The 9,939-nt window shown below is 41.2% G+C and overlaps 1 protein-coding gene across 2 annotated transcripts; it reads right to left on the reverse strand.

Moving 5' to 3' along the window:
• Positions 1-2,385: 2,385 nt before the first annotated feature.
• Positions 2,386-9,197, reverse strand: isl1a (ISL LIM homeobox 1a). Of its 2 annotated transcripts, none has more exons than XM_029438821.1 (6): positions 9,036-9,197; positions 8,459-8,648; positions 7,230-7,489; positions 5,837-6,120; positions 4,862-5,029; positions 2,386-3,358 (listed from the first exon to the last, which is right to left on the reverse strand). In XM_029438821.1, the coding sequence occupies exons 1-6, from the start codon at positions 9,061-9,063 to the stop codon at positions 3,242-3,244; spliced, it is 1,047 nt and encodes a 348-aa protein (XP_029294681.1). In that variant the 5' UTR covers positions 9,064-9,197; the 3' UTR covers positions 2,386-3,241. The 2 variants fall into 2 exon arrangements, with proteins under 2 accessions (XP_029294681.1, XP_029294680.1); XM_029438820.1 differs by having other exon boundaries at positions 5,837-6,123.
• Between the last annotated feature and the right edge of the window lie 742 nt (positions 9,198-9,939).

Here is a 9,939-nt window from a genome sequence, read left to right on the forward strand (position 1 = left end):
AGCTTTTATCCTTTATCCATATATTGTACATTAAAGTTCCTGCTATGAAGGACATTTACAGTGTTCCATTATTTCACTTGCTGCAATAACCTGCATCGTAATTATATGTTATTACTGAATGTGTGTGTTTTTGTAATGTAGTCATGTTATCATGACTAAAACGCTCATGTGTTCAAAGCACTGGCACCTCTTTCAGTCACATTCCAGCACTAATAAACAGTATTGTTTTGAAAAGTTCTTCTCCTTCTATTTTCTACTAAAACATCTACAAAGTAAACATGTAGTAAAAATCTACAGTGGACATTTGTCAAATCAGTCTCAGTCACAATTGGACATGTTATTGTAAGAAATATTCAGGCGCTCACAATGACAATGTAAGATTTAAAGAGGAAGGAACACTATTCCAGAAGTAGTGAAGCGCTGAATCTGAATGATAGCCTCAGTCATTTGTTTGCCGTTAGACTCAAGCTGGATTCAAACATATTTTCAGTTTCCAACATTGCGCAGAAACACTGAATATGCTGCAGTTAATGACTGTTGCATCCTCATGTTTGACTTTGTAGAAAATGCTTTGCTCTTTGTTAGCTTGTCCTCTGTTCTTGTCCCACGGATGCATGTATCATCCTTCTCTTGAAGTCCCAGAAAGCAGCAGCATGTCAGCTTTTCCTCATCCACTAATTTTAAGTAAGCTCTTACACAGGGCATCCATCTGTCCTGAAAAAGGTTACTTTCAAATTCAAATGATTGAAATCTCTGTAATCCTATTTTTAGCAGCCTTATTTTCTGCCATACAATGACATGTGCACTGTATAATCCGCTTGTGTTAAGATAACATGACAAAAACAGCTGATTTCCTGGTGATCCTTTTCAAAATCTTTCTCGGGCTTGATTCCTGAAGGGGAAGAACATTTTGAAAAAAACAACACAGTGTGTTCAGAGCCCTGTCTTAATTAATCAATTAAAACAACAATGAGATCTGTAGGCAGTTTGTGTTGTTGTGTGATGTTTATGGCAAATAAGCTATTTTTGAATAGTTATAACAATGGAATTAACAAGTATAATTTGTTTTTTAATATGTGCTAGATTTTAAGAGTCCCTAATGAGTGCATTTACCTGCAGAGGGACGGTCATCCTGGAGACACAATTTGATTTAGCTTTTTTTTTGTTTTTCAAAAGTTAACTTCCAGGTAAGATGGAGCTTTGTGGAAGCTGCTGATATACAGTATGTTGCTGCACGGAAAGCTCACGGGACTGGAGGGAGGCTGATGCACTGTGGAATAAATTAAGCAGCATTAAGCAGAGCAACGGTGAAAGTGATGCACTGACAGAATTATATTATCAACTCATGTCACTCTCTGGGTTTTTTTATCCATATTTCAATAAACAACCTGATGAAGAGTGATCAGTGTGTAAGTAAAGGACAGATTTCTAAGGTTTAGGATGAGGACTGTACACCTCAGACATCTGTCAGCGTGCACAGTAATACACGCCAACAGTTTAAAACCTGATTTTTCACATATTGAAACATTACCTGATCACATTACCTGATGAGGTTTTTTTCTTTTTCTTTTAGAGATGAGGAACCTGAGCTCTCTTCTCATGAGCGTAGATACGCTCATACAGATCCTCACACAACAGCTTTAAAAAAGAAAATGGTTTTGGCACATTTTCTTTACATAGCGGTGGTTAAAATCACACAGAGGATCAGTGGAGTCTCCCAAGTTTTAACACGCTCATCATCATCAATTGTGATTCCAAATATTCTTCTGTTTGGTGTTTGTTATAGTTAAAGAATAAAAACAGCAACTTCTGACAAAGCTTTGTAATAGAAAATATAAATCCCAGCAAACAGCATATGTTGTTCTTGTATGGGATAGAGAGGTCAGACTATATATTGCCTCCCTTTGAGTTTAATATTTGTATTTATTTCTAATCCGGCTGTTAGAAATAAACAGTTGGCTGTTTGAGGACAAAAAGCCACAGAGCCAGGCATATCTGAGCTCATTTCATTTCAGATTGTTCTTAAAACATGAACATTTGCCATTGTGGGGACAGTATTGTCCTTGTTCCCAGAGCAGTTTCCATTGAGTTGGAATCTTCTAAAACAATATCTCTGTCTTGTAAACATGAAGACAGATGACAGCACTAAAACCAAGACGACATTTGGTTCTAAACATTTCTTGAAAGGGATTCATCAATTTAAAATAATCTAATTTCACTGTCAGATTTGATCACTTTGTTTCAAGAAAAGAAGATTTTAGGAGTCTGAAGCTTTGTTAAACAGGAGATGTTTTACAGTGGAGTTTGTTCTAAAGCAGGGAGGCAGCCAACAGGTAAACTGAGACAGCATCTGCACCAACATGACACCCAATTAACCACAGCATATCCATCAAGCCATTTAATAGATCTGATGTTCCGCCTCACGTGTGTATATTCACAAAGAGAAAGAAAAACACTTTAAAGACAGTTGGACTCTCCTATTGTCCTATTCTGTATATTGTAGATTATTAAAAACATAAAATTGTGATAGAAAACTCACAGACCAAACTCCAATCTTTTTTGTTTCTTTTTACTTCAGTTAAGAAAGTTACACAAAAGGTGGCAAATTTTTTCGACAATAAATAATAAATAAATTTTGTTGCACGGGAACAAACGAAACATTTTCTTCCAGAGCTAACGGTATTTTTTAACTTAATTATACACATCTTTGGGAAAGAAAAAAAATTCTCGGACGGACACTGATTCACACAAATGTCCCACGAAGCTTGTGGCAAAATAGAGGTATACCTTGTTGCAAATGCTTTAGTACTTGGGTCATGAAAGAAATCGTGTAATTAAATGAAGAAAAGCAGTGCTGTTCCACTCCAAATGGTCTATTATACTATGAGGTGCGTGAATCGAATTTAAAAAATCACCAGTCAATGTTTCTATTCAAAGTAGCGCACAGCATTTCGCAAGTATACGATTTAGTCTCTCTCCTTCTCAGAGGTCCCATTTAAAGATGGAGTCAGGTTCATGTCTTCTCGTTTTGGCAACTGTAACCAGGCGTGTGAACGTGCAGCACCGGCCATGACGACGCATCCGTCCGTCTCTTCTGCATGGACATTAGAATGTGGCTGTGGTAAAATCCCATGATTGTCTTCACAGTGTCAAAATACAACCAGGGGGTTGTTTGGTGCAGTCGGGAGGGATGGGATGAACAGGGTGTGTGTTCACTTCAGTCCGTCCTTGCAGCGTCTGCTCAGGCCTCGATGGGGCTGGATACCATGCTGTTCGGCGTGTCTGGAAGCTGAGACGACATGGACGCTACCTCGCTGCCCGTCGAGTTCGACCCCGGTCCTCCCTCCGAGAAACTGACCTGCGGGACACATGCAGCAGCGGTCAGAAACATCCAGCCACACCACAGGGGAGTTTGTGTCACAGTGAAAACTGGAAATGCGCATTATTATTCTCACCAAGTTGGATGGAGGCACAGACCAAAAGCTGGCTATGGACACACGCATGTGTTAGTGCATTTACACACAGCTATCGTTTACATTAGTGTTCAGTTGTTCCAAAGCTTGCTCATTTCTCTGGCTTTATATACCAATAAAAATCAACTTGCAAAGACTTGAAACTTAGATGTTTGTGTGAAATCCATCACAGTGAACAGTTTGTTATCAGTGTCAGAGTTTGATTGCCAAGGATCTTTGCAGTAGATTAATTGTAGATTGATGTGTACCCTGCAACGGGGCAGTAATTTAATTTAGAAAAGCAAACTTGATGTTCGCTCTGATGGATTATATATTTTTTATTGACTGCGTTATAATTGCAGCCTATATTAGAAAAGGGAAAACCAGCCGCTGCCTGTAAGGTTGGAAAACACATATCCAGACCTCTAGAACACAACAAGTAGCCTACATAGATAATGGGATAGAAGAACAAAAAAATAAATATATATATATGTATTTATATAAACCATAGCTGCAAGACCATAGCTGAGGTACAAGGGAAGCATTCTGCTGCGGTTAATGTATTCATTTGTATTTAACCTTGTCTAAATGAAATAATTCCAAATGTTTAATCAATCCATAAATAACAATATTGTTCTTGTTTTAACACAGCTCAGATTTCAGAACGGATGAATTGCGTATCACCTTCCAGTTCTTGTATTAATCCCTAATATTGTGTTTATGTGGCAAAGAAAGGCGTGACGTTGTTTTGTACTCGGCTATATTGTAAATGAGGTCTTCACCTCCGTTTATTCCCGAGATGAAATAAAGGTTTGATTGATTGATTTACAGCCTCAGCGCGTTTTAGTTTGAACACATTTCAGGTGATTTCCGGAGATTATGTGATGCTGTCTGAGACGCGTCACTCCAAAACAAAAACGATAACGATAAAGTAAATATATCTACAAAGGGTTCAAATCCATCATTGGTCCTGTGTTAGGTTTTCTACATGAGAAGCAGCGTCTTGGCCAAGTCATAAACAGGCCTTGCTTTATCTGAAGATATGAACCTAATAGAAAACTATTGAGATCCCTAACATCAGTAGTGGAGGGCATAAACAAAACTCAGAAAACATCTGCACCAACATGAAACCATCCTGTCATTTAATACGTGATTATGCTCATCTTAATGTCTATGGAAACATTATTCATTTGAATAACAAAGGTCCGAGGACATGGCGAAACAATCAATTTAGTAAATGTAGGTTGCAACAGTCTACATAATTTTAGTGCCCACTACATTTTTCTGAATTGAAGAACCAATGCATGTCAAATATTCAGAATAGAAATTCAATTTCTAATTTTGCAATAAATAAATACATTTCAAGCATGAGAGACTTGATGGTTTAGAGAAGAAGAAAAAAGACAAACCAGTTGTTGGAAGGCCGGCTGGTCGATGTCGCTCTGCAGGGCGAAGTCGCTGAGGACCTTCCAGGGCGGCTGGTAGCTCTGCACCTCCACCGGGTTGGCCAGGATGCCGCCGTCGTGCCGCTCTGGACTGGCCGCCACCATCGGGGTGCCCGTCATTCCCTGGATGTTCTGTAAGAGGACGGGTGGTGGTCAGCACCCAGATACACATCGTCCACTGCGGGATATTACAGATGATAGTGTGTGTGTGTGTGTGTGTGTGTGTGTGTGTGTGTGTGTGTGTGTGTGTGTGTGTGTGTGTGCGTGTGCGTGTGTGTGCGTGTGTGTGTGTGTGTGTGTGTGTGTGTGTGTGTGTGTGCGTGTGTGTGTGTGTGTGTGTGTGTGTGTGTGTGTGTGTGTGAGTGTGTGTGTGTGTGTGTGTGCGTGTGTGGAGGAGGAGGAGGAAAGGGAGGGGGGCATCTGAAATGAATCCACCAGTCAATCAGCAGAACAATCAATAAGCAAGCAAACAAATAAACAGAGAGACGGATTAATACTTGTGTGTGTGTGTGTGTGTGTGTGTGTGTGTGTGTGTGTGTGTGTGTGTGTGTGTGTGTGTGTGCGTGCGTGTGCGTGTGGTGAGAACTTTCTGTGTGTTTTACTCTCTGACCTCACAGTCTTGTGGGGTCGTCCATAACGCTCGGAGCCCAAACAGCTCGGCCTACACCTCGGTACCGACACATCGCTCTGCCGTTTGCTCTGACACAAATGTGATTTGGGGCTTTGTGGATGAAATTGACTGGACTTGGCTTATCGGTCAAGCCGCTTAAATAGAGGCTACCTTCAAATTACTCCGGGGCTAGCATGGTAATTTATAATGTAGAGTTGCAACGTTTAGTGTCTGTACAATACATACGTTCTAAATGCATAACGTAGTCTACTCCATCATAGTCCAGCATAGGCCTGCTGTCAATATGAAAGACTGGCCCGTCTTCTTACCGTCTTGTCATTGGGCTGCTGCTGCTGCAGCTGCTTCATCAGTATGCTCCTCTTCTTGTCCTTGCACCGCTTGTTCTGGAACCAGACCCGGATCACCCGAGGACTGAGGCTGGTCATCTCCACCAGCTGCTCCTTCATTAGGGCGTCGGGCCTCGGGTTGGCGTTGTAGCAAGTCCGCAGCGTGTGAAGCTGCTTCTCGTTTAGCACCGTCCGGACCCGGGTGGTCTTCTCCGGCTGTTTGTGGACGTGAGGCCGCAGCGCGGGCTGCCGGGCCGAGATTGGTTCTGCTGTTGAGAAAGGACGGGAAAACAACCCAGGGAAGGCAACATCAATTAACCTGTCTGTCCCAAATAAAAATTAGAAATTATGTGGAAGGACAAGGTTTATGAGTTTACAGAAGTGTACATGTTCCTGCAGCACATGATGCACAACTGTGTCAGTTCGGCTACGAGTCCATTTTAATCATCCTGATAGAAATCTGTCTGTTTTATTTATAACACACTTTACAAACACAACGCTGCTGACGTTTGTTTTTGCATAATAATGCAGCAAAATTCTACATTTTTATAGACGTTTGTCCATTCTGCTGAAAATAGTCCCGTTGTAAACTACTTCTATATACAACCCTATTTCAGGAGAACAGCGAAGCTCTGATTGACTCATCTGGTCCTAGGTCAAAATATAGCCTACATTAAAAACCACGAGGACAAACTAATCTTTTCTAGAAAAGAAACTCGAACTCTCTCCAGTCATGCACAGCACCGCGTAGCGTTTCTAGTTTAGACCAACGGCAACCCGGAGCCTTAGTGATGTTTCGCACTCCTCCTCCAGCAGTGATAACTTGGTGTATTTCTGACAGCAGCGCCCACTGTATCTAATCTACCGAGCCTGGCCTGACAGGACAATGGTATGCAGAAAAGAAAATGTAAAAGACAAAACCTAGCCTATCTATGGGAGGAGAATACGGAACCAGTCCAACCTCAGCGAGTCAAATATGAAAGCAGGAAAGCTCCACTTGTTAGTTACGGCACCGGGAGCAGCGTCCCTGCATGTGACTGCATGACATTTACATTAAAATATAGATCAGATGTGGCCAGTAAATCACTCTGACATTACATGCTCGACCTGTACAACACTGCGCACAGTTAACATTTAGTGGCAATGTGAAATACAAGAGGTGCAGTTCAGAACGTGAAACATCACACTCTTGTGTCTTATGGAGCGTCAAGTCGGAGAATCCGTTTTTTAAGGAGCACCTGATCAAAATCCAGTTACGGAAAAAGGCTTCGGAACTTCGGAAGAAGAAAAAAGTCGCAGCCAGGTCAAGCAAGTTATATAACACTGTATGTTTTCCAGCATTAACAGTCCTGTCTCCCACTGCCCGGGACATTACCTGCCATCTGCAGCGGTCTGGAGGGGTGCAGCGGGCTGAGCGGGTCTCCAGGGCCCATACTGGCCCGCTCCACCACGTCGTGGTCGGCCCGGCAGAAGAGCCCGTCCTCCCGCAGAGCGAACTCATCACCCGGGATGAGCTGCCGGCTGCAGGCCACACAGCGGAAACACTCGATGTGGTAGACCTTGGAGCGGGCCCTCATCACAAAGTCGTTTTTGCTGAAGCCGATATTGCATTTAGCGCATTTAATCCCGTACAACCTGCGGGACACACACACGGTCAGATCTGCAGGCAGCGTGGGCACTTAAGCAAATCAAATAATAAAATATACAGTACGACATAAATAAGACGATTGATAATTTGGCTTGATAATAATATGAATTAAAAATATAATAATCAAAAAAAAAAAATAATAATAATAATAATATTAACTATAGCAGTCGTCATAAAAAGTAAATAGTTTTTGATGAGCTATCAGGCATTTGCATTATTTATGTTGCAATAATTTCAAAACAATATAAAAGGTATTATTATTATTATTATTATTATTATTATTATTATTATTATTGGCAGTATAAGTAGTATTACATTAGCAGTTATAGTACATGTAAGTCTGTTTATGATATAGGCTACCTCACAATAATATAATTATAATAAACTTTTGTTGTTTTTCTGGTTGACACTATCTATAATGTGACTTATTTGAATACAGCTTTAATAATAATTGTGTCATTAGACTATAACTGAAGGCCTGTTTAAGTTGTAATTGAATACTTATTAACGTGTTGTGATGACACCGAATCAGTGAGTTATTTACAGACTGTATCACAAAATGAGTTGAATGATGTTTATTTTTATTTTCTTCAGCTCCATCACAAAGCATGGCGCATAGGATTCTACAGTCTGATCGGAATAATTGATTCGATTTATGTAGGCCTAATGTGCAATGTTTTTAAAAAAAATGCATCAACATGAGACATTGAAGTATATTTATTGTAATGATGCACGGTCTACAAGTTGTTATAGCAGTAAAAACGATTATGATCACAATGTTAAATTATGATTTTAACCCACTGAAATCAGGGATCCATGTGGCCTAGAATTCGTCCCATATACTAAATATAATATTGTAAAATATTAAAAAAAATATATAATAATTCCAATCGCCGTGCAGCTTCAGCTCTTGTCGAGTCTATGTGAAGAGGGTCGTCCCGTCCCGGCCGTCCTACCTGATGTAGTCCCGTTTACAGTAAGTCTTTCCGTCCCTGACGAAGCACGTGCAGGACTCGTCCAGGTACTGGCTGCACTCAGCACATTTGAGACAGGCGGCGTGCCACTCCAGGTCCGGGGAGACCCGCAGGATGTACTGGTCGTGGATCTGGTTCCCGCAGCCCACGCACAGAGATATCAGCCGCTTCTCTGGAAGACCAGCATGAGCAGGACACATCATACACAGTTCACAACTGTCCGCTGACTAATGTAGACCTAATAATGTATCAAATGGACTTAAAATATTTATCGATATCGTTATTATTATGATTATTATTATTGTTTTCGTTATTGTTATGATTGATTTTATTAATATTATAGGCTATATGAGCCACATTTTTGTGGAAAAAAGTCTGTAGATAACGTCCGCTGACTTTAAGCTTCACTTTTAATTTTCAATTCAATAGCCTATTTTATACCAAATACTTTAATAGGCCATTTATGTCAACAGGAAAAACAACACAAAAAAAAATCAACTCTCAAGTTGGGATGAATTTAGTTCCAGAATCGTATCCCAACACCGCACAAGTGTCTTACTTTTCGGCGGATCCCCCATGTCTCCCATGTCCACAAAGTAAGGCGATGTTAGGTCCACTGTCACAGCGGGCTGCGGCGCCTGGAAGCCTGGATGTGTCCTCCGCTGCCGGGCTGCCGGGCCAGGGGCTTTGCTGTCCGGCTCAGAGAGGGAGTGTGTGTATGTGTTTGTTGCCGGTGTGTGTGGAGCTCTGATCCTGACAAGTGGCGGGGCTGACGTAGGACAGCAGCACGTCATCTGCATGAGCAGCTGATTGGCTGTGCAGACCCTGACCAGCACTAACCACGCACACACACACACACACACACACACACACACACACACGCACGTACGCACACACACACACACACACGCACACACACACACACACACACACACACACACACACACACACACACACACACACGCTGGCACACTTATTGCTGCATATCATTTGTTTTCCAGCTTTGCTTTGCTCTTTTCTGTTCTATTAATCTTTTCTCTTATTTTTTCAGTGCGCTATTGGTGCTGAGTGGACTAATGTTTACATGGTCAACTGAGTGTTTTCCATAAAGGAAAACACATACTTCATCTCTTGTTTTAACTTTCAATTTGAACTGGACATACATTATGCCATAGCAAAACATTCCTGGACATGCACTCTTGAACAAGGTCGTACAGGATGTGGATTTATATTGGCCATAGTCAAAGCATTGAGACATGACGTAAACATATTGCACCGAGTTTATAAGGCGCAGATTTTAAACGCGAGCATAGCCTGTCTATTACTGAAATATTGCCTTGTGCTGCTGTCAGATAATTAAACAAAACTCGTATCCTTACTATGGTAACTTTTAAGAAAATCAAAAAACAGCCTTGTTGTGAGCTCAGTAACAACGCATTTTTGTTTAGATATTTCTTTGGTTA

This window comes from Cottoperca gobio, chromosome 9 (assembly GCF_900634415.1).
Source record: "Cottoperca gobio chromosome 9, fCotGob3.1, whole genome shotgun sequence".
NCBI classification, from domain to species: domain Eukaryota; kingdom Metazoa; phylum Chordata; class Actinopteri; order Perciformes; family Bovichtidae; genus Cottoperca; species Cottoperca gobio.

Excerpts from the sequence above, each read along its gene's own strand:
- isl1a (XM_029438820.1), bottom strand. The coding sequence starts at position 9,063 with ATGGGAGACATGGGGGATCCGCCGAAAA. Across the intron at positions 7,490-8,458 it reads TGTAAACGGGACTACATCAG|GTTGTACGGGATTAAATGCG; the intron begins GTAGGACGGCCG and ends TGTGTCCCGCAG. Across the intron at positions 3,359-4,861 it reads AGCCGGCCTTCCAACAACTG|GTCAGTTTCTCGGAGGGAGG; the intron begins GTTTGTCTTTTT and ends TGTGTCCCGCAG.